Raw genomic sequence first — 24,532 nt, forward strand, 5'->3', positions numbered from 1 at the left:
AAACTAAGAAGTATTTGACTTTTAGTTTTGACATGAAAGATCTTGGCGAGGCTGATGTGATTCTAGGAATCAAAATCATGAGGTTCCAAAATGGTCTAGCACTTACGCAGTCCAGCTATATCGAGATGATTCTGAAAAAGTTTAATCACTTTTCAGATTCTGCAGTCTCTACTCCAATTGATCCTAGTGTGAAGTTGGTACGTAATCAAGGTAAAATGATGGATCAACTCGAATATTCTCGGATTATCGGCAGTCTTATGTATGCAATGTACTGCACAAGGCCATATATAACCTTTGCAGTGGGTACTTTGAGTAAGTACACAAACAATCCAGGAAAGGAGCATTGGAATGCTTTGCTGAGAATCCTAAAGTACTTGAAAAGTACTATGGATTATGGATTGCACTATGGCAAATTTCCAGTTGTAATCGAAGGGTACAGCGATGCTATATGGAACTCTGACAGAGAAGACTCATTATCTGTGACTGCCTGGATCTTCACATTGGGTGGAGCAGCGATTTCATGGAAATCAAAGAGGCAAACATGTATAACTCATTCCTCTATGGAATCGGAGTTTATAGCACTTTCCTCTGCCGGAGAAGAAGCTGAATGGTTGAAAAGCATATTAGAAGATATCCCGATATGGAACAAGCCAATACCACCCTTGACAATATATTGTGACAATATGGCTGCAATGCTTCGAGCTAACAGCGAGTGTTACAATGGAAAATCTAGACAGGTGCGATTGAAACACAATCATGTGAGAAGGATCCTAGTTGATGGAATTATTTCTACTCAGTATGTGAAGTCCAAATCAAATTCGGCAGATCCATTGTCAAAGGGCTTGGGTAAGGACCAAGTGTTCGAGACATCGAAAGGGATGGGATTAAAGCCTGTAATTGAATAAGTTGTACTGTTATTGGAACCCAACCCAGTGATATTTCTCCTGGGTTCAATGGGAAAAACAAGTAACATAACAACTTGTGTGAGCACATCAATGTTCCTTTCCCTATGATGTGATGTGGTCCTCAATCCTGTAATCGAGGAGGTTGAGATTTCGATCTCTTAATAAATCTATAGATCGATTTTCGATTGGAGTGTACAGGATCACTCTTGATAAATTCACCGTATAATCAATGAGGAGGCTTAGACATGAGTCTCTTAATGAATTCTATAGATCGGATTTCCGATTGGGGTGTACACAATCACTCTTGATAGATTCACCGATTTATCTTGTAATAAAGAGGGTGAGATTAAATTCTTTTAATGAGTCCATAATTGGTATTCGGTTGGAGTGTGAAAGGTCACTCTTGATGGACACACCGATCTGAGTGTGGAAGTAGGGCTGCTTCTATAGGATTTAGACAGGCTTGATCCTTAACGACACTCAGAAGTACGGATTCCGGACACATAGTGTAACACCCCCACATTTTCCACGCATAAGTTGATCAGGCTTATACACGAAAAACGAGGGATATCAAAAACCATTGGCAATATACAAGCATGGAATACAAAATAATGAAAATAAAAGAATTTAGACAGGAAAGGAACACTAAATAATACAACATCCATCCATCCTTTATTTACTACAGTACTCCATTACAACTCGGAAATCCTATGTCAAGGATCCCTAAATATAACCCTGAGAGTTCAACGTCAAAAGTAAATAAAAACTGAAACTGAAGTAATACATAAAACTTCTACCCTGAACTGGATCGTAAGAGTAGATGAGTTCGAATGGTGGTCCCACACTGCTAACCTCAACCTTGGAACGGGTACTGACCGTATCCTGAAATAACAACAATGGTGGGTCAACCCCACGAGCAAGTCCTCTCTACTATGACCCAAATCAGAGAATCAAATAAATTAATCATTATGAATCGGTTGAGTACTATATCTGTATACATCCTAAGGGAACTATCCAATGTATAACATGACCTCAACCAGAATAGACGGTGATCACTTAGACTCACACTAGATGGTTAAGTGTCGCCTTTCCCTACCCGGGAAATCAGCTATTATACATGGTGCACGGTACTGACAACACAGACTATGACGAACTACACAGTGATAACACCTCGCAAAGTACTGATGAATATACTGAGCATATAAATTAGGCAACACATGCCAGCAATATTAATAAATATACCGAGTATGTCAATTAGGCAACACATGCCGATAATATTAAACCACATACCCCGACAGCCACACATCTGTCTATCGCAACGAATGCATAAGGTATAAATGAGTCTAAACTTATTAGCCAGCTCACATGGTTCTATATGGCAACACATCCATATAATATAAATGCGACATAATTGAAACAGTCCATTTATTTCCTGAAATGCACACAGCATAATAATCATGGTTGATATATGATTAACAGTATAAATATCCCATAATATATATTGGACAATTTATATGACTAAAACATGGCATTATTTAATTTAACAGTAATGTTTGATACCATTTAGTAAGATATTAACACTATTTATATTTAACAATGTCATTAAATAAATCACATTAATATCCGTACCGTAAACGAGCCAATAGATGCTTAGAAAAGATTAATTGGCCATAAGAATAATAACGGGTATTAAAATAATAATTTTGTGGCCCGTTAAACCCGTAAATACCAACACAGTACCTAAAAATCCATGTTTAAGGTTCTGGAATTTACAAAACAGGCCCTAGGGGTATTCTGGTAATTTCCAGCAGCTGTAGAGACCCCACACGCGCCCTCACGCGCCTCTCAGAGCCTCCCCACGCGCAGCCCAACCTTCCCCACTCTCCCACGCGCGTCTGGCATCAGCCACGCGCGCGCACGCGCTCCCACGCGCGTCTGGAGAGTTCCACGCGCGCGCGCGCTCCCACACGCGCGTTGATGGCTTCCTGCTGACGTGGCGTCCTCCGGTTGGTTGGCTGCATCACCTTTCCTACATGCGCGCCACACCGGATCAATCCACCTATGCTCCTTTCATCCTACGGCTGATGATTAGAACGCACCATCATATGGTGTCCCGCGCTACACCGAATCCATCTTTTAATCAATTTCCCATCAACCGGTCATGGATCCATGCGCACACAGGGTACCTTGTGCCGCAACACACCGGATTGCTCCGGTCTTCTTCCCCGCTGCCGACGACCGGAAATCTCGCCGGAGCCTCGCCGGAAAATGCATAAAATTACCGGAAAATTCTAGAAAATTCTAGAAAAATCCTGAAGCCTTAAATAATTATTTTTAGCTAGAATTAATGGTATAGGATAATAATTAAATATCTACCATCCTAAATAATTAAAATTTTATTAATTAAATAAACTAAAAATAATAATTTATTAACTCCTAACATGCTCTCAAGGTTCCATAGTAAGTTAAATAATTTAAACAATTAATTTATGGATTCAAAGGGGAAAAATAGATAAGAACTTGCCTTTTTGGATTTAAAATAAATCCGCCGGTTGCGCGTAGTCGGGTAAATTTCTCCTACACCGGTCCAAGCTCCTTTCTTTCTCTATCTTCCTTTCCACACTTTTACAATGGCTCACTAGAATTTATAATTTGTTTCTAACTCCCTTTCTTTCCTTCTAAGGTAGGCTAGCTAATTTATATACAAATTATATAATATAAATATTACAAATATCTATTTTTGTATTTAATTAACCACATTCCCAACCATAAGGCTTTAAGTCTACCCATACACATTAATGAAATCCTATCCTAATCTCTAATTTCATCATGACATTGTGATTTAATACTATTATTATTATTATAACTATTATTATTATTATTACTAATATTATTATTACTAAACTTTTATAATAATTATTATTATTATATTATTATTATTATTATTATTATTATTAAACTATTATAATTATTATTCTTATTATTACATAATAATACATTATATCATCATAATACTTTATAACACAAATATAATACTTTAATTAACTAATATTGCTTAATTAAACATAATCAACAAATAAAATTAATTATAATAATACATGCACAATTAAATGAATAAATTTACTATTTTAACATACACAATTAATTTACATGCACCATTAAATGAACTTAATATAACAATGTAGCATGCACAATAATAGGTAAAGAAATCCACACATAAATGAATTTAAATAAACTAAACTCTTTAATAAAATACGGGGTATTACACATAGCCAAAACGTGTCAAGCTTTAGTACTTTATCTCCGAATAGAAGTGTGTGTGTGTAGTATTTCTTCTTCATCAATGTGGTTCTTGGTTCAAGACATCGTTCACCAAGTTCCTAGATGAAATCAAGGATACTTACACTAGGTAATGGTTCAAGTCCAAAAGACACCATTATTGATGCACATAACTATACCGATCAACAAAATGAATTTGAAACAAGCGGGGGATTGTTGGAGTTATGTGTTTCAAATTAATTACTTATTAATTTCCTAAAATTCTAACAGATGTCTTAATGAAGTTTTAGTGAACTATAAATAAAGTTTTCTTCATTTAATGTATTATCTTACTTTAACTTATATGTTATTTATGAAAATTAAATACCTTCATTAATATTAAGTTAATTACATCCCCATTTCTACTAGTATAAATAGTAGGTTTACGAATCCTACAAAATACACTCACTCTAAACTAGTTAGAGTTAATTAAAAGATATTTGAAAAGTGTTTTTCAAATTATTGAGTTTGAGTGTGTGAGTTTCATATTTTCTGTTGATCTTCATGAAGAAGGAGTGCAACCTTCATGAACATACAGTTTTGATATCTGGGCTTGGTTGAATCCCGGAGAAAGTGCTGCCACTTGTCTTCCGTTGCACGTGGGAGAGACTTCAACTATCTTCAAGAAGCGATTACGCGCCTCTAAGCCTCGATATTCCCCGTTTTAATATATTAGTTCGAACAACATATTTGCTCCAGCTTGAGGGGGAGTGTTGAAAATCATATCTATAAGTTGACTCAATGATTGTGACAGATTTATTGGGTCTTTATTACATGCTAACATTTAGGGATTTTATTTTTATTCAGATTTGATTTTATTCTCTTTATTCAAATTTGATTTTATTCTATTTTTCATATTTGTAATTTTCCTCTTGTATATAATAATAGTCAGGCTCTCAAATTGAATACACAAATTAGACCAAGTTACTTTTGTGATAAATGTGGAAAATGACAATGAACAAGGACTTACGGAGGCCAAAGCCAAATTAAACGCAAAATGTGATTGAAAGCAACTTTTGATCTACTACACAACATTGTCACTCGTAACTGATTAATTGAGCCTTTATAGCTAGTTGTCATCAATCCAGATCACAAACTTACTAACAATATACATAGAAAAGAGAACTGCTGATACATGCGTGTATGTATGTATATGGTATATATGTATGGAATGAAGAACGTACACTACTTTTGAAGCATATGTGTGAGAAAGTATATGCTTGTTCTAAGCTCCAAGGATGCACATGCCCATGGTATAAGGAGGAACACTAAAAAACTTGAGTCGCAAGAGTGTTCTGGTGAGCGTCTTTCTTCTTTGAACAATTCTAAATTTATAATCACACTCACTTAAAAGATGGAAAAAAATAAACAGAAAGAAAAAAAAAAAAAAAAAAAAAAACAAAGTGTCTTCTCCGCCGGACTTGGATTACTTTTTGGGCCTCATCATATGTTTATTGTATTTTTTTCCCTAATTGATACTCACACCCCTTCAAATGAACTGTTTGCACCAAAAGAAATCCAACCTTAAGTCTGATGGTTTCAGGCACTGAGGCCAAATTTTCATCCACTTAAATAAATTTTTGGTATTCGTCATAAGTCTGTCAATTGCACTACTTATACAATAATTTCACATCATTTATAAAACAATTTTACATTACACTAACAATGCAGCTTATGGAAGGATAAAATAAAAGAAACTACATGCACTACAGGACATGACACTGGATCCCCCCAAAGGGGGGGATGCGGATTCTTTTGTGCTCTCTTTAAAATTTTACTTTTTCAAAAATTCTTTTTGTTCAAAATTGTAGACGTTCCTTTAGGAAAGCTTGGAAGCATTCTTTTTGTTCAACACAAGGTAAAGAATGCCCTGCTCATGTCAACGTAGGTTCGTCCCTGGTTACAGTGAATGAAGGAATGCTCTTGACTTGACTCAACCTGTTATTGAATTGAATTGATCTAACCACAACCACCATCTCGTGTATTTTACTTGTGAGAAAGTAGCAGAAGGATTTCCCGAAAATTCAATTGTAGTGGGAATTTGGAGAAGATCAGCATCAGTCTTTGAATTTGACCACGTGGCCTTCTAGTTTTGGAGGAGGGCCCACTTGCTCCAGCATCAACGGTGGAAGCAATACAATAGTACAGTAATAAGACGTCTACCCGCAACATAACGAATCAGGATACGCAACACATGTTCCAAATCGGTTCCTGTCATTTCCTAGTCTAATTTTTCTTCTTCATCACAAGTTTCCAACTGTCCTCATTTATCATGTGCTGTCAAATCCAATGAGTGTTCTTCACATGTCGTTTTGTAGTCTCCTCCTTTTTGGGAACCCATCTTGTACTTGTTGCGAGGTTGGCGCGAACTCCAGTTGTTTGGACTCAGAATCAGGTATGCATCCAATTCAATTCGGATTATTATGTTTCTTATTAACTAGATATTATCTATGTATCAGAGAAGATGAAAATTTAAATATTTTATAGACAAATGATGGTGTGGCCCCTCTCAAAAAAAAAAAAAAATAACAATAATAATAAATTGAAGGTTGAATATTGACACGAGTCAATTTTTGCTGGGGATATACACACACACACACACAGCTATTTCCAGGCAAAACATCAACAGTATGGAGATTGGGTCATTAGTTAGTTATCATTCACTTAATTGAATTATATGCTCGACATAAACTTAAGAATATATGAACTAAAAATGGTTAAAAAATCAAGAGACGAGAGATATCATTCAACATAATTTATTAAATAATCCCAAGTTAAATGTAGGTCTACAAATGAATGTGATCAAACTTTTGTTAGGTATTTTTGTTGGCTGGTTAATCAAGTTGCTGCCACCATATCTTCGTTAGAGCCACCAAATATCCGGTTGAGTATCATGGCTAATCGGACTCCACCCTGACCAATCCGTTTCATTACAATAGGAAACCCCGAATTGAAGTAATCATCTGTAAATCAATACACACATTGTAGTTGTTAGTGCCATGACCAGTGATACCCACAGGCTTTACTCACATCAAGTTAGTCAGTGTTGTTGGCCGACTCTAAATGATTTTTCTTAATTAAATTGAAAAGTTACTTACCAGCCAAAGTTGCACCAGATTCAACGCCTTTGTAACCCCATTTGCATGCTATTTTTATACTCTCTTCAGCATACCTGTGTATTATGTATTTGAAGCAAAGCATGAATAAGAAATGTCTGAACTCGGGTAACAAAACAAGGTAAAGAATTCAACTTTACACAAATATTTGTGAAAAGAGAGAGAGAGAGGACTCACTTATTTACACAGGTAAAAAGATCATTGCATTCCTTCCATGATGCAAGATCATCATACCAGATTCCCTGTGTAGCAATGGAATAATAAGTAACGAAATAATTTTCTCTAAATTAAATTTGGGTACTATATAATTAGCATTTTAAAGTGTAATAATAGCTTATTTTGGTTTCAATGAACTTTCAGAAAGCTAGCCAACTGTTGCCTAGTTGTCGCTTACATCGGTGAAGTTGTGGACTATGTCTTCCTGGAGGATGTTCATGTCCTTCCCATAGTAGTCTGCAGCAGCTGTGAGAATGATTTCTCTATCCCACACCTATACGTCTCAAACAATGCAAAATAATGAAGTTTAGAACTTCACTAAACAATTTGCTGCTTAAGTGGTTGAGTTTAAGAACACAAGTGAATGTTTGATTTGTTCTTTTTAATTAATTGGTTGAAAATGAATCTTAATATTGATGTTTGTTTTGGGAAGTTCAGAATTATTATACCTTTCAAAAAACAAAAACAAAAATTATTATTATTATATTTTCAATTTTAACAAAGCGCGCTGAAGCACAACTAATTTTGATGTTCTGATTATTTTTCCCAAACATATATTCATGAGTTCTGAATTTCTATCAACAGTTTGTGAGTATGAGAACCAATTAAAGAAAGACAACGCAGTGTTGATACCCACATGGTGAAGATTAGACTTGTGCCTAAACCAGCGCAAGTTTATGGTGTTTCCTCCTTCATCGCTCGTGAATCCAACGTGCATGGGCTGAATTATTAATTAAAAAGAAAAAACATATATAATAATTATACTTCCAAAATCAACATAAAAACTAAAAGATTATTGAATAAAGATGTTAAAATTGAACCACATGCCTGATGAATATCTCCCATGAAGTGTGACAGGAATAACAAAGCCTCAGTTAAATTATCTACACCAAACAACAACCAAATCAGGACTTGAAATGTGAAAATGAATCAAAAACTTCAGGAGACAAATGAAAATTTCCCTTACAACGGCGATCAGAAGTTCCCTCTCGGTAATGTGAAAGTTGAGTGGTAAAATTTTGAATTGCACCAGCAACGCACATATCTTTCACTCCATGTGGATCATGGCAATCCCCTAAACCAATTTAGTATCAATCTTAACATGTTAGTGCATCAATACTAGCTAGTACATGACATATTTGATCATATAGACATTGATATAACATCCGATTAATCATAAGCATTTGTAATATTACTTTTGTATTGAAAAGTGCAAGCTTCATCAGGTGTGTCTATGAAATGAAGAGAGCTTGTCCACCGGTATTTGTACCAGTGCCGGATTTGGTCAGGCCATACACAGAGGGCTGACAGGTTGCCATCAACATAGTCTGGTAACAGCATCCGAACAGCATGTGCCGCCTCTGGTTCCAAAAGATCCTGTTACTCGCAATATCCATTAGTAAGAAGTATAAACAAGCATGCAAAACTTTCTGAGCACATGACATGGATTCATTCTTCATCATCACTGGGGTAATGATTCAAAGTCATTTGAGTTTCTAAATTCTGAGCATGCTTTTGATCCTAATGTGCTGATTCAATACTCTGAAAAATAGCTTTACTTTTAAGATTTCTACTTATAGCCAAATAATTAGACAATTAAACTAGAGTGGTGTTATGATTCCTTGTGCTTTACCCTAAAGCAACCAGGTTGAAAATGTGAGACTAATTGATGGACTTGAGTTGCCTTAAATTCAAAGACTAGTTGATCCATGAAGTCATCACATTTTCCCTATTTAATTACACTCGCACCCTAAGACGCTGTTTGTTTGTATGGAAACGGATATTGGGAAAATAATTTTATTCCGGTCTAGGCATATATATATATAGTCGTGACATAATTTTTTTTCTTTTTTCCCTTTCTTCTCTCTCTCCCAGTCTTGAAATCTTGAACTAGAGCTTCAGAATTAAGACCCAAAGTCACCAGGACAAAGGTAGATCAGCCCGATAGCATATGAATATCACAAAAGTATCGTGCAAGAAACTTGCAACTGAATTCATTATGTACGAAACAAACTTCGACAAATCGAAAATGATAATCCATCTGATTTTGAAGAGAGAGCTCTCTCTCTCTCTACCAAAAACAAAGGAAGAAAAAAAAAAAAAAAAAAAAAAAGGAAAACAAGAGGAAAATGGAAGTTCAGAAAAATTTATTTGGAAAAGAAGCTGGTTTATATATCATTGTTCCAAGAGTCAAATAGAGCTAACAAATTTTTACTAGGAACGTGATTTTCTACTCGTGTAAGTAAGATTTTGCAGATCTACCTTTGCTTCATCATTAATATAACTTATACAGATAACAATATGTATTCCTCAAACTGCAGACTGCAGGTTGAAAAAAACAGGAATAGTCTGTACCTGTGCAATTCTGCATGTCATTATATGACCCTCTTTGCTCCAGGCTTGGACCCCAGGCTCCAAAAAGAGCACAAAACCGAGAAAGAAAATGAGGTATAACAGAGACAATCCCAACAAACCTCTTGATTCTCCCATTGTTATAAATGAGCTTATCTCTGTTAATTTGATCTTTTTTGTTTCTCAACAATGAAAACACAAGAGGAATGAGCCACCATGACAATGCTTATTCTATATATACAACTAAAACGTTGCCATTGAGTGCAAGTTCAACATATTTCCATTTTTGAGTGCCCCTAAAGTTGTCTATTGCCACAAGCAAGATTGGCATATTCCACAAGGGTAGGCCATCCATCAATTAAAAAGAACAGGGTTTGGAGATAACCATAAAGTACATTTTCTGTTTTTTCTTCAAAAGTTGACTTGAACGAGAATGAATAGTTAATGTGGTAGATGAGAGATCCTGACGTGTGGGGAATTTTAAGTACAGACATGATGGTGTGGCGGGTGGTCTCATACTCCCACACTTATCTGATAAACTTCAATTGCTTATCCATCCTTCATTCTTGTGCAATTAAAGTCTGTGAAACAAAGATACGGTTGAGTAGGGCAGCCAAACGAACACCGGCTTGTGCTAGTCTCTTCTCCACAACAGGCAGCCGAGAGAGGAAATAATCATCTACATAACGGAACAGTGAAAAATATTAAGATAAAACAAATATGGATTTATGGAATTGTGATCCTTTAGAACGACGTTCCTTTAATTTATCAAGTGTGTGAAAGATGAATTGGTAACATTGTTGTGTACAATTGCAGGGCATTGCCAGTAATTGGGCAACATTATGACTAGCTGGATTGAACTGGCCATGTGAGGAGCTAGAATAACTCAAACGCAGATCAAGAAACCATAGGAAACAATGTGGACCACTAGAGACTAAACTGGCCAATCAAGTGAAATGGCTTGTCTCTTGCATCAGTTTGACAAAATGGACAGAGCATTAAGAAATGATAGCTTCATGTGACATAATTCTAAAAATATTAGGAAACTGTTATCTGATATCTTCTGAAAGATATTCCAAAAACCATCTTAGTTATTATAGATTTTATAACATATATCATTTCTTTGCTAAATAAATCCAAACAAAATCACAAACACGCATCAATGGCTTTTGTACTATCATAGCATAGGCAGGAAAGATGCTAATTCTTTTCATTTTAGCAACGTATTCAGGTTTCCTTCATTTTAAATTTAAAAACAATATGCCAGTTCCAACTGATAAATTTTGTACCATCAGTTCATGGGAAACTCATTCCAGAGTAGATTGTACTTTTCAAAGCACCATCAGTAGTATGCAAGGAGAGCTCAGGAAATTTTACCAGCGACTTTGACAAAGAAAATTATGTGTAAGAGGGCAGAAGAAGGAGACCGAGAGACGAAGAGAAATGTTGATTCCCAATTGTTGTTGTACGTGCAATAGGATAGATGAGAGCACAATCATCATCTATCATATAATGAGGTAGCTTGGGACATGGATTATTTCATGGTGAGGTGGCTTGAAGTATTCAGAACACATTATTTTCTTGTTTCAGGATTTGTTGGGTCATGACATGCTCAACCCAGGAGTTGCTTGTTTGTTGGCATTGGGATTGTGCATGGAGGGCTCATGAAGCATAGCAGGCAGCACCCGTCTCTGTGGATCATCAGGCTGGGAAAATAAGGCATAACTTCTAAATGAGGAGATGCTGATCCATAAGTCGAAAGCATTTTATGTTACATCTCTTACTGTTTTAAATTTGCGGAATATTTCCATATTTCATAACATTCTTTCTTGATTTTCTAGGCAATTTTAGTTGCAAAGGAGGAGCATAATTATAACAATACACATATTGCCCGCTTCTTGCTTATAACATTTACTTGTACCATTTACTTAAAAAAATATGTCTATAAAAACTTTTCATTGAAATATACTGGGCTACATTACAGAATTTGAGGACAAGTTTTAGTTCTAATTTCTAGCACATCTTATGTCAAGTACACCCAAAAACATATAATGGAATAGCACTTGCATGATTATGAATGAATGATATGAATCATAAAAAGCAATTTTTCTTTTAAAAAGAGAGGAATAATATAGAGAATCAATTACCTCCAAGAGTACTTCCTGTTGTGGCATTTCTGTAGGCAAACTTACAGGCCAAATGAACGCTTTCAGAAGCATACCTGAAAAGTTAGGACGATTTAAGTCACATCTACCTACACAACCTTTTTGAACAACAGCTAGAGAATTAATATCTTGAATGCTTTTAAAACTAGCAGTGTGAAAAAAAAATGCTTCTAAGATCAACCAAGACCACATTTGCATTTTATGCCGTGAGAATCTACACTTGTATTGGTCCCGCAATTTCAGCAATGGAATACCTCAACAAAGAAATCAGTTCTTAAGCAGCAAGAAAGACAACTAAGATATGCATGTAAACACGTGTTTTGGGAGGTAGGGTCCTCCAGTAAGAGCATCAAAAATATTGCAAAGGAGGTTTAGGATAAGAGATAGAAATCAGGCAAGAAAAATATGGATGGTTGCTTGAGATTGTAAATTGATAGTTCAATGGAAGGCTAAAGAGGATCGATTGGAGGCCAAAAGGGATGGATCAGAGATAGACACAAGAAGGAATCTCTGTTTAAGAAATTTGTAGAAGAGGTGAGGTTGGAGCTTCTAAAGTGAGTTCTGGAGAAGGTTTTACCTCATTCTCTTTTTGGGTGCTTGAAAAGAGAATGATTGCAGAATTGATCAGATCAAGGGCTACAGTGCCTAAAATGGAGATGAATTCAGTTAGAGAGGTGGGTTTTTGCAAGCGTATGAGCAATATGGTGCCTGGACAATTTACGTTTAGGAAAGGAAAGGTATTTGACCTGGCAATGCCTGCCTTTGGTGGCTGTTATAAGAACATGAATGTGGTGCCTAGACAAAATACGTTTTCAGGGAAAGAAGCAGGGCAGAATGGTATTATTGATGGAGGTGATCAGTGGATTTAGTAAATTCCTAGGGGCCTCAGTTGATCGATCTAAAGAAACTCAATGCAACTTGTTTAGGCTACTTTAATAGGCAGAAAGAAGCCTAAGAAGTGGTGGACCAAGTTAGAAGGGTGGAGGGCTCAGAGCACATAAAGTTCAGGAACTCAAGAGACTAACTGCATCCATAAATTGTAAAGGAAGAGGACCAAGAGAGGTCAAAGAAACTAAAACAGAGGAATTCTTGTCAACAGGGTGAGGGGAAGTAGATTCATAGAATGGGATTTCTCAGCATGGAAAGAATGGAGGGGGATCTTCTCAGCATGGATAGAATGGAGGGTCTTATCTTGACGTACAAAATATTTATTACAAAACTGGACAGGAAGGAAGGCTCTTTCCTTTATCTTTTTATTTAAATGAGACGATGATGGTTTTGCTTGGGTTTTCTGAAAGTGTGCTGGCCAGTGGAAGACAAGGAGAAGTGTGAGAGGGCGGCCAAAAATAACATGAGATGAGGTCATTAAAAATGATTTTTAAAAGTTAAATATAGTAGGTGAATTGGCATGTAATAGAAAAGCTTGGCGAGAGAGAATTCATGTGGCCGGATTAAGGCAAGGAGGATGATGATGATGGATCTACTTTTTTTTTTATAAGTAAAATCAAATAAAAGCACTCAGAAGGGGAGCGGAACCCAAAAGGAATACAGAAACCCACAAAGGACCATTGAGCCTGCAAAGAGGCCAGGAAATCAACAATCTCCTCTAAAGATCTATGATCTCTCCCTAATACCCAACAAAAAAGAGTAGAAAGAATAGAAAACTTAAGCATAGAAGTCGACATCTCCTTTCCCTCAGAAAATCTCCTATTCCTCTCAAGTCATAAGCACCACCACACACAGAGAGGTGTAGCCCTCCAAGCATCCCGAATATGGGCCCCCACTTGGCTACCTCTCCAAGCCTCAATAAACCCTTTAACGGTTCCCGGCATAACCCAGAGCATCCCAAACAGCCCAATCATCAAGTCCCAGCAATCACGAGCCATGGCAATGAATAAGAAGGTGATCCACTGTTTCATCATCTCGAAGACACATATAGCAGCGATTGACCACCACCTGATTCCTCCTACTCAATCTCCCAGTCCTGAAACAAACGCCTGAATCGAACATCCCAAACCAGTCTTCCATTATCAAGATGATAACAGTTGACCACCAAGGCCTGCCTATCTGAAGCAATTCTATAAAGCTGAGGAAAAGCACGAGCCAGAGAAACATCCACGAGCCAGAGAAACATCCCCTCACCAAACATCCTCCCAAAAACTAATCCTCCTCCCATTTCTGAGTCGAAAACGAACATGTTTGGAGAAGAGATCCCACCCCTTCCGAATAAAATTCCAAACCCCCACCCCCCGAGACCCCCTCACTTCTAAAGAGCTCCAACCACCTCTCAACTCCCCAAACCGGCTCGCCAAGACCCGCCTCCAAAGCCAGTGATTAGGCTCTACTTTGGTCTAGCCAATCAAAATTAATAAAATTAAATAAACAAGTGATTTGGCATCTATAATTCATACATCATTTGAAGATCAATAACTAACCACTTTTTTTTTTAAAGAACTAACCACTTCTGCAATGTAAAATTTCATATATTCTCAACATTGTTATTCATCCATTAGACTTGCAGTTCTTTGCGAAGGCATGAACCAGGTCTATTTGTAAATTAGCTTGAAGCATCAGTGACACATTCCTGCACATGCATGTGCATGTGCACTCACACACACACACAATGCCTAAAAGGAAGAAGAGAGGAGATATGCTTACGGGTCTGGACAAACTGTGCGATCAGATGTGCAACTTTTCCATGATGAGATTTCATTGAACCAACTATCCTATTACAGTAAGAGAAAAATAACATTAAGGGGATACGCGCTGGATGATGGTACATATCACACTGTTATCAAGGCACATGCAGGAACACATACAAAAGACTTATAAACAAGATGACAATGACCAAGTAACAAAATTGATCCCGCTTCTTAACAAGCATTAGTCTTTTTTTTTTTCTTTTTTTTTTTTTTTTGACTAAATCAACCATATAAAAGAATGTTCGGAAAAATAGGAAAACTATGGGAAAGCGTAGGAACTAGGGCCCCTTCCAATGGTTTCAGAATCATTCCAGGTGGAATTTTGTATCAGAATTCCTGGAGTTATATACAGCTTCAAAGTTATTACAAGAACAATCATGAAAAGAGGATCCAAACGCTTTACAACAAAAATTACGGGTAAACAGGAAGAACTGATCATCCCAAAACAAGCATTCAGTTTTTGTAGTCAACTGAATCAAACTTGGAGACAAATCTTTAAAGATAATAGAGAAGCAGGGACAACAGAAAACTAGAAACTCAGCCCCACCAGCACTCTCAAAATCCAAAAGGCCTGATAGAATTTCATACTCAAGTGACAGAAGTCACTATAAATTCTTTTTCTTTCACGCTTTTGATAGGAATGTGTAGGCCTACACTAGAAAAATCATTTCAGTATAACTTGTTCATTTGAAGATTTGCCATATACTTTTGTCAGATATCTGACCAACTGTAGAATTAGATTTTCATTTGGCTCACATAGTAAACTGTGGTAAATTAGAAGTGCTTGCCCAACAAAAAATTATAATTTCTTCTGCTTCTTTATTCCTATTTGACATCAAAATGTGTTTAAAGAAACTATAGAAAAGGTTTATTACTGCAATGACCATGATTTTGCTTTTTGGAGCATATGCAGAATAATGATTACTATCCTCATATTAGACTATCTTTCCACTGAATAAGTCCAAAAATCTATAAAGAGAATAACCACATAAGTCCATAAGAAACTATCTTGATTTAAGGTTCATCTCCCGAGTTAGATATATTCACAAACATAGAAAGATAAAATAAAAGCATACAGTTATATTCCGTTGGATAGCTTGTATCATGATTGCAAGATCTGAACCATAGAATGTCTTGAGGGCAGATTCAATGATCATATTATCCCACACCTGGAACAAGTAAAACAGTTCAATATATGATGCAAATTTTGATAAATGACAAACACAATTACCCACAAGAACATATTTCTAACTCAAAACTATAGGATAAGCATCACGAGTGATGATCAATATAGGATGTCCTTAGTGTTACAGATTTATTTGATCAATTACCATATCTCCTTCAAAGCTTACTGCCCAACCCCCACCCCCCCACCCCACCCCCCACCCACACAAAAAGAGGGAAGAAATAAATAGATTCTTTATAGGTTTTTGTTTTCTGTTTTTGCAGTCTCAAGAAAGCAGACACATGATTTTGCTTTTCTGAGTGAAAGTAGAAAGCAGAAATGACATTTATTAACACTTGTTGTAGCCACAATTTTGAAAGCAGAAAACAATAACAGTGTTTAGCAATACATACTTGTTACAAGATGTACATAATATGTTTTTGGATTTTTTATTTTTATTTAACCATTAGTACTAGAAAGCCTCACAATATGGAGAAAGTATGCAATTCAATTATTTCACAAATATTAACAATACTCAATGGCCAATACATGATAATAAAATATTATATCCAATTTCAAATCACAAATCCTAATAATATACAATACATAAGTACAAAATATGCATATAAATACATGTATACGCATCTATTAGTTAAGGGGTTCTTTAATAAAAGTCGGCTCTCAACAAAACAAAGCGGGAACTTGCTCATGATCATGATCATAATAATAATTAGGCTTTTTGTTTACTAATTTCCATGTAATATATTTAACATATAGTATATTATAATAAATCAAAAATGTTAAATAATATATCCTATATGTAATAAATTATATAATGTATTATAATATTATAATTTAATATTTACATATAATATAGTATAGATATGGTATATAGCAATATAAAATATATATTGCATTATAATTTAATAAAATTATATGAAATAAATAAAATATACGGAGTATCTAATAAATCATAAATATTTTAGTCTCAAAAAATAATTTACACTGTTATATAATATTATATATATTTTTAAAAAAATCCTAAATTGGTACTCACACACCCCCCTCCAAGGAATTGTTTGCCATCAAGAAGATTCGAGTGACTTACCCACTTGAGTGAATTCCTTGAGGTTAAAAATATTTTTAATAGGTAACATTAGTATACAACATGAATAACATGCATTTTCTCTGAAATGAACCGTGCTTGTGAAAACCTTTTTGCGCTACAGTGCCAAAAACATAAGAAACATCTTTCTTATGTTTCCTCTTTCCTTCACAAAAATGGAAAACATTTTTATTATAGAAAAAAAAAAAAAAAAAAAAAAAAAAAACATATTATTAAACATGATTTTTGTTTTTGTTTTGCCTTTTTAGGGGTTACAATAGAAAACAAGAAACATTTATCTTTAGTGATCGCAGCCTTAAGAATTTCATCTAGAATCCACAGTAGCCAACGTTGTATTTTATTTGGACAGGAAAATCTACTTTGTCATGGTCCATCGAATCTTAATTCTTGCATTGAAAAGATAAAGAAGAAAAGAAAGAGAGGAAAAGAAGGGCAAAAACAAAAAGGAAAAGGGAAAAATAACAAAATATACACCTACATGATGCAGATTAGTCTTCCTCCGATACCAACGAATTACTATTGTGTTCCCACCTAAATCTCCAAGGAAACCAACATGCAGTGGCTGTCATAAAAAACCAAGATGTTAAGAATAAATGAATATTTGCATTTTGTTCATTTTTTCTCTATATTACTTCCTCAACAAATATATTTCTTCCAGGAAGTAGGGAAGAAAAAAAACTAAAACAAGAACAGAAGATCATTAATTGTCTTTCAGCAATTTATAATTTAATATGTTGCTATGCAGTATTTCCTGTCAAACATAAACATCAATTAAGCCATGTAGCATACAAAACACATTATAACATCCATATTGACATGATACAAGTGCAATAGTTCATAACAATGAACAGTCATATTTGTAAAAGAATAAGATATCTGACACGACAAAAGACTAGTCAACAAAAGCAATAGAATTGTGTCGTACGAAAGAAATAATCAGTGGCCAGTTTTCTGAAGCAAAAAAAAAATGTACTTTATGAACTGAATCCATCCCGTCCACCAAGCCTCCTTATGTCTTGATGGGCAACAGAATCAGGAAGAAAAAAATTGTAAGCACATTACTAGAATTGTCTGCATCTTACTGTGATCGTAATACTGGTTAGCTATGTTATTAAGTAATCTGCATACATTTAGGCTCCAACCTATCATCTGAGTATGATGTTCGTCAATGCCATTTGCAGGATCCATTTTTTCATGAACATGAAATAGAGCCTGAAGGCATCTTTTCCATAACAAAGAAAATAAATGCAGGTATTGCAGGTCAGGAAATACACTGAAGCAACTAATGCCAAGTTATCAATTCTTCCGGTGCAAAGTCATCCCCACTTTTTATAAAGAAATTTGAACTTCATGTGAGTGGTTGCCACCCACTTTTACGTTCCGTGAGAATGCATGGGGTAGCCACCCCTACATGATGTACTCTAGAGACAGCGACTTCTCTCATACTGAACAAAAATTTTATTATACCAAAAATACAAAAATCAGAAAGTGATTATACAATTGGATCCCTTTACATTTTAAATTAGTCTTTTAAGGTTGATCTTAGCACTTCAAATTTCTAAAGTGGCGGTAGGAAGAGCTTACCTGATGAACATCTCCAATAAAATGTGACAGGAACATAAGTGCCTCTGTCAAATTGTCTGTCATAGACAGAGAATGAGTAACCATAATTTAAGCCTTCCAACATAAAAACCAGTTTAAAATGGTGCTTACATTTCATTTGAGAATTGGAATCATTGTAAGCTGACAAAAGCTGCATTGTATAGTTGTAAATGGCTCCTGTTACACACATATTTTCATGGCCATGGGTGTCATGACAGTCTCCTACAAGAAAAGTGAAGGGAGTGAGAATAGTGTTAGAATAAATAACAACTAGATTAGGCTTGTCAATAAATTGAATTGGGTGCACATATATCAGAATCCTTCTCCAAATGATATGTTAGATTTTAAAGATGGACCTCTGGTCAGCTACTAAGATCATCTGCCATGTGTATTTCAGATTTTAAATAATAAAGCAATATGGTATGCAGGCTACGAAGTATATTATATCTTTGTCAAATTATGATGCTCATAATATTAACTCACAAGAAGAACATTTGTAACAACAGATGTTATTATTGTGACTATTATAAATGAACAAAGGAAACCAAGCAATAATCTGAACTTACGGCAGTAATCATACTTACACCTGAAATCAGGTGTGTCAACATAGTGTAAGGGTCCACTCCAGCGCAAGTGGAACTTAACCTCATCAGCCCAGGAGCACACAGAAGCAAGGTCACCACCAGCATCTGGAAGCAGTAATTTCACTGCAGCCAAAGCATCTTCAGTAAGATATCCCTGCAGCACCCCAAAGTTACACATAAATTTCTCAAAGAATGGTTAAAAAAAAGATAATTTGTCGAGAAGTACAAAAGCAGGACTTGTCATGACACTGCTCTTCATGTTTAGCCAAAAATAAATATGGTAACTCCCCTGTCCCTAAGGTCCCGCTGATTTTCTCACTCAGTGAACCCAGGTTAGAAATTCTTGCTACCGATTGTCTGAAATATCCTATTCACCGGGCCTTTTGGAGTCAAAGTGGTATGTAAAATAATTAAATAAAGATGGCTGATCATGGTTACTATTACAATCCAATTTGAAAGCTTCTACCCTCCATCTATCAACTGCCATAATACACAACAAATTTCTCAGTTCCAACCCCACAACATGCAGTCTTGTGTAAAGAACATAATTTTACAAATGACCACATCATGTACTCATTCCAACCTCAATATATTCATGTGCTAGTTTAAGTGCTTCATCTACCCATCACTCTATATTCATGACTATAAATTTTTTTTTTTTGATAACTTATATTCATGACTATAAATCCAAAAAACATTATAGAAAATTTCTTACCAGTCTGATTAAAAAAAGATGAGAACATATTAATAAACTAAAGCAACTCATTCCCATTCTCAATATTGTTATATTAAATAAAACAACAACAACAATAATAATACACTCAAAATATTGACTTCCACTACAAAAACGAATTTTAAGCCAATGATTTAAGATTTGCAAGATATTCAGCAAGCTATTGTGACAAAGGAACTACAACATCCGAGAATCAAGTTTTGGCAATCCTTAAATTTGGGATCACAGATCTTTTTCCTCAATATTTCTACACAAAACCATAAAAAAAACCAAATTTTGCAGTCTGAACCATTCTGATATCATAAAAATACAAATTTGAAGCCTGACTCGTTAATAAATTATAGAATAAACTAAAAGAGCAGAAATCACCCAATTTCAGGAACTCAATTTCTCAAAAATGAAGTTACTTTACCTCAGCAATTTTACAAACCGCGAAGTGTCCTTGCTTTCCCCAACCTAGAATTCCTGGAATCAACTGCAGAAGAACTAGTGCCCTCCCAATCCAAAATAGCTCGTTCCAAAACATATCTACTGGTAACGTACAAAGACAGTTAACAGAGCAAAAACAAAATACAAATATACATATATACCTAAATTCACAAATGCTTGCTCTATAAAATTTATGAAACCCTAGATCCTATCAATTACAGAAATCATCAATGATTCAGCAAGAACAAACAAACCTGTGTATTGAAGTTGGATTGAACCCTTTCAACGACGCTTTACAAGTTATTAGTAATACTACCTCATTTTCAGTGTTATACAAGTTAAAAACTCGTTGTTGTATTATCTTATATCGTTTTCTCAAAAATAGCGTAGTGGGCCCTTTTTAAGAAAAATAATAATAATAAAATATTTTAGAAACTTTACTGGGGCTTAGAGTTTCAGCACCACTCTAGCTACTCCGTGCGGCACCAAGACGTTGCTTTCACTCTCGCAAGTACTTGGTCAGCCTAACTCCCGTGCACACCTTAGCCAACACACTCCCCTCGTGCGCTTACTAGTGTTGTAGTTGCCCTCGCCCTCTCCTCACTTAGCTTGCACACTCACACACACTAAGGCACTTAAGTTGACAAGGAAAGAATATTTCTATTACTTCAAAGAATGCTTTGTACAAGGCTAACACTCAAGCTCTCTACAAGGCTCTCAAGACTCACTCCAGGACTTGTTGGTTGCAAAATGAAGTCCTACTCCTATTTATAGGCATCCCCATCCCTAATGGATGGCTAGGATGCATTCTAACCAACAGTGGAGATTGATTCTCTAGAATCTTCTTCCACCTTCTACACATCTCCATACATATCTACAACATTCTAGAACCCTCCATACTACTCCACACAATTCTGGAGAATTCTAGAACCTTCCACACACTTCTAGAATATACTACACATATTTAGAATCTTCCACACAACTCTAGACTACTCCGGAAGACTCTAGAAACTCCACTTGCCATGCAGCGTCCTCCTCAGCGTCTGCGTGTCGCCTGCGTGGTACAACCTCCATAGGCGGGGCGTGACATTCTCCCCCACCCATTTCCGTGACGCCCTCGTCACGGTTTCTTCAGCTGACCCAGCCTCTTGCAGGTCATCAGCACTTGCGCATATGTCCTTGGCCCAAACGTACGAGCGCCCTTTGGGAGATATGAAGTCTTCACGAGCTCCATCGTGTTGACTGCCACATCTGGACTCTCCTTCCTGCCCACGAGCGGCACCATGCATGCGGCCTTGCCTTCTTCACCTCCAAGTATCATTAACGCACCAAGGCATGGTAGTGGCGCGGCGTTGTTCCTGTCCATGAACTCCAGCCCCAGCACCATGTCATGGTCATCCATCTCCGCAACCTGGAAGTCGGCCTTGCCCTTCCATCCTTGCATGCATAGCTCCACCTCCTTACACACTCTACTCACGCGTGCCTCCTCGGAGTTGACGGCCTTGATCCATCCCTCCGTCTTGGGCATCTCCAAGCCAAGTTGTTGCGCCTCTTCTGGGGTAATGAAGTTGTGTGTGGCGCCCGTGTCCACCAACACTTGCACGGCTTTGCCACCAACCTGCGCATCCACATAGCGCACCCCAGCTACTTTCTTCGCCTTGCCCTTCTTCTTGGTGTCATGCGCCATGCTACTCAGCATCTGCATTGCCCCCATGCACCTGTCTTCATCGCTGCCCGTATCGTCCACCTTACCCTTGCCCTTATCTTTCACAAGGGCGCTCATAGTCTTTTTGTTGGGGCAATGTCGCAATATGTGCGGCCCTTCGCACAAGTAGCACTTCGGCTCCCACTTGCCCTTATCGCGGCGCTCCCATTTTCCATTAGCCTTGGACCTCTCTCCATGATCCTTGCCCTATCATAACGTGGGCATCTCTCCTCATCGCTGTGCTCATCATCACTAGACTTGGGCTCGCCCCGTTTCTTGAAGCGCCGGTTTCCCCCACCTTTGCCGTGGTCCCTCCTGGGAGACGTGGCCATCTTGTCATCGCGCCTAAAGTCTTCGAGGCGCTCCGCTATAGCCATTGCGGATGCCAAGTCTCTAGGCTCCCTCCTCCTTAGCTCCGTGGCCACCCAAGACTGCAGCCCATCTATGAACAAGCACACGCGTTGCCGCTCCGGCATCTCTGGGATCTCCAGCATCAAATTGGAGTACTCCTTCACATACTCCCTTATGCTGCCCTTCTGCTTCAGGCGCCTTAGGTTGATCATGGCCAGGTCCTCAACGCACTCAGGGTAGAACTGCCTCTTGAGCTGCCTCTTGAACTCATCTCATGTGTCAACTGCTCTTGCGCCTCTACCATTGAAGCGCTGCCTCCACCATAGAGCAGCAGTGTCCGTGAGGTACATAGTGCCTGTCTGCACCTTCTCCTCATCATCCTCGATCTCCATGCACTCGAAGTACCGCTCCATGTGCCAGAAGAAGTTGTCAATCTGGCGCGCATTCCTTGCCCCATCGTACTCTTTGGGCTCCGGCGCCTTCTTCTTCCTGGGCTTCACCACGACCTCGCGTACCTAGGAGAACTCCTTCTTACACTCGGCAATCTCCATGCGCAAGTCGTCTACCCGATCATGCAAGTCCCTTTCTTTCTCTTGCGCCTTGTTGGCGATGCCATCAATTAGCTCGTAGAGCTCCATCATCCTTTTCTCGAGCCTATTAAACTTGGTCTCCTTGTAGACCAAGCATGTGGCAAGCTTCTCCTTCAAGCTCTGCTCTAAGATGTGGACTTGGTGGTCTCCTCCGCTAGCCATGTCCACTCCAACAAAGCTCCCTTGGCGAACCTGCTCTGATACCAACTATCACGGGCTTAGAGTTTCAGCACCACTCTAGCTGCTCCCGTGCGGCACCAAGACGTTGCTTTCACTCTCGTAAGTAATTGGTCAGCCTAACTCCCGTGCACACTGTGATACCCCTCGGATCCGAGACACGGGTTGATCAGGCCCAGGCCCAAACCCGAGGGAATATCAAATAATTAATATTTTATAACGAATACGGAATACAAAATGAATTAAGAAATGAAAGTTTAAAGCTGAAAAGAAACTAAAAGATAATCCTTAAAAAAAATTAAATACTTAAATTTGATAAACCAAATATCCATAATTTGAACAACTCGGGAATCCATCTCTAGTGGACCCCTAATAAAAAATCTCACACTGAATGAAAGTAAAATGAAAGATAAAACCCAAATCCAAGATCTGGAAAGAAATCCTACATCGTCGGTAGAATAGAAGATCGTCTCTGCTCAGCACGAACAAGCTCAAGCCTGGAACTGACGTACACCTGAAAAATAGGAGTGGGTCAGGCCCACGAACAAGTTCCAACCTACTACAATCCAAGCAGAGACTCGATACGCATGTACATACTAAATAGTTCAACAATAACTAATAATCCGTACATAAATATATCCACACTACTGGACTCTCGCTAGGCCATGAAGGGGGTCTCAACCTGGATAGAAGGCATCACACAATACGCACCTGAGTGGGCATGAGTACCTAAACCTAAACAGGGTATACCTCAACCTTCACAGTCAGCTACACATCCAACTGCATATACGCACCCTAACCGTCGACACTGAGACTCAAGCTCATGACACGATAACATAAAAATATATCTAAACTCCGTTTCTAACCATCCACAAGAAATCCAGTAAGTCACTCGGCGTATTCAACCGTACCGACTTATATATATAAGGAGGATTGTATTTTATAACCCGTGCCCTTACTCTAAAATAGGTTGGACTTAGCAATTTGAGCTAATCCAAACCTAGTATGTCACCGTCCCATACCGGTACATACAATCCAATCCGTCCGATAGTTGATAAAGCATATACAAGTACATAACAATATCAACAAGTCCATATCAAGCATATCAGAATGTAGTAACAACCATTCTTGAATAGTCCCAACAAATTGATTAACATTGGAAACATAAATATCAATATTAATTACTCTATTCCACGCATTTAAATAATTTATAAATGCCAAAACCAACAATTCCAACCTAACCATGTTAGAATAGATTAACCATCATGCTTTAATAAATCTAACCACTGATTAAGT

The 24,532-nt window shown here is 37.2% G+C and overlaps 2 protein-coding genes across 3 annotated transcripts; both read right to left on the reverse strand.

The window, feature by feature from the left end:
• Positions 1 to 6,963: 6,963 nt before the first annotated feature.
• On the reverse strand, positions 6,964 to 10,047 carry LOC132266414 (endonuclease 1-like). Its single transcript, XM_059767282.1, has 9 exons — positions 9,911 to 10,047; positions 8,752 to 8,932; positions 8,523 to 8,630; positions 8,384 to 8,439; positions 8,193 to 8,276; positions 7,734 to 7,829; positions 7,517 to 7,581; positions 7,322 to 7,395; positions 6,964 to 7,186 (listed from the first exon to the last, which is right to left on the reverse strand). Exons 1-9 carry the CDS (start codon positions 10,043 to 10,045, stop codon positions 7,062 to 7,064), a joined length of 924 nt encoding a protein of 307 aa, XP_059623265.1. The 5' UTR covers positions 10,046 to 10,047; the 3' UTR covers positions 6,964 to 7,061.
• A 67-nt stretch (positions 10,048 to 10,114) lies between these two features.
• Positions 10,115 to 20,757, reverse strand: LOC132266423 (endonuclease 4). Of its 2 annotated transcripts, none has more exons than XM_059767294.1 (10): positions 20,668 to 20,757; positions 20,397 to 20,512; positions 19,234 to 19,405; positions 18,779 to 18,889; positions 18,650 to 18,705; positions 17,544 to 17,627; positions 15,851 to 15,943; positions 14,731 to 14,798; positions 12,055 to 12,128; positions 10,115 to 10,586 (listed from the first exon to the last, which is right to left on the reverse strand). In XM_059767294.1, exons 2-10 carry the CDS (start codon positions 20,508 to 20,510, stop codon positions 10,468 to 10,470), a joined length of 891 nt encoding a protein of 296 aa, XP_059623277.1. In that variant the 5' UTR covers positions 20,511 to 20,512; positions 20,668 to 20,757; the 3' UTR covers positions 10,115 to 10,467. The 2 variants fall into 2 exon arrangements, with proteins under 2 accessions (XP_059623277.1, XP_059623285.1); XM_059767302.1 differs by having other exon boundaries at positions 20,397 to 20,515; positions 20,668 to 20,754.
• Positions 20,758 to 24,532: the final 3,775 nt, after the last annotated feature.

Source organism: Cornus florida, unplaced genomic scaffold, assembly GCF_030987335.1.
Source record: "Cornus florida cultivar Cherokee Brave unplaced genomic scaffold, ASM3098733v1 CherokeeBrave_3.0.0_Hap2_Chr01, whole genome shotgun sequence".
NCBI lineage: Eukaryota > Viridiplantae > Streptophyta > Magnoliopsida > Cornales > Cornaceae > Cornus > Cornus florida.

Bases quoted from the DNA above. Each gene is read 5' to 3' on its own strand.
- LOC132266414 (XM_059767282.1), bottom strand. From the start codon at position 10,045: ATGGGAGAATCAAGAGGTTTGTTGGGATTGTCTCTGTTATACCTCATT. The intron at 8,933-9,910 runs GTACAGACTATT...TGCGAGTAACAG, and splicing joins TGACATGCAGAATTGCACAG to GATCTTTTGGAACCAGAGGC. The intron at 8,440-8,522 runs GTAAGGGAAATT...TGTTTGGTGTAG, and splicing joins GGGAACTTCTGATCGCCGTT to ATAATTTAACTGAGGCTTTG.
- LOC132266423 (XM_059767294.1), bottom strand. From the start codon at position 20,510: ATGTTTTGGAACGAGCTATTTTGGATTGGGAGGGCACTAGTTCTTCTG. The intron at 15,944-17,543 runs GTAGGTGTATAT...TACTTGTTCCAG, and splicing joins GGAAGACTAATCTGCATCAT to GTGTGGGATAATATGATCAT. The intron at 14,799-15,850 runs GTATGCTTTTAT...TTACTGTAATAG, and splicing joins CTATCCAACGGAATATAACT to GATAGTTGGTTCAATGAAAT.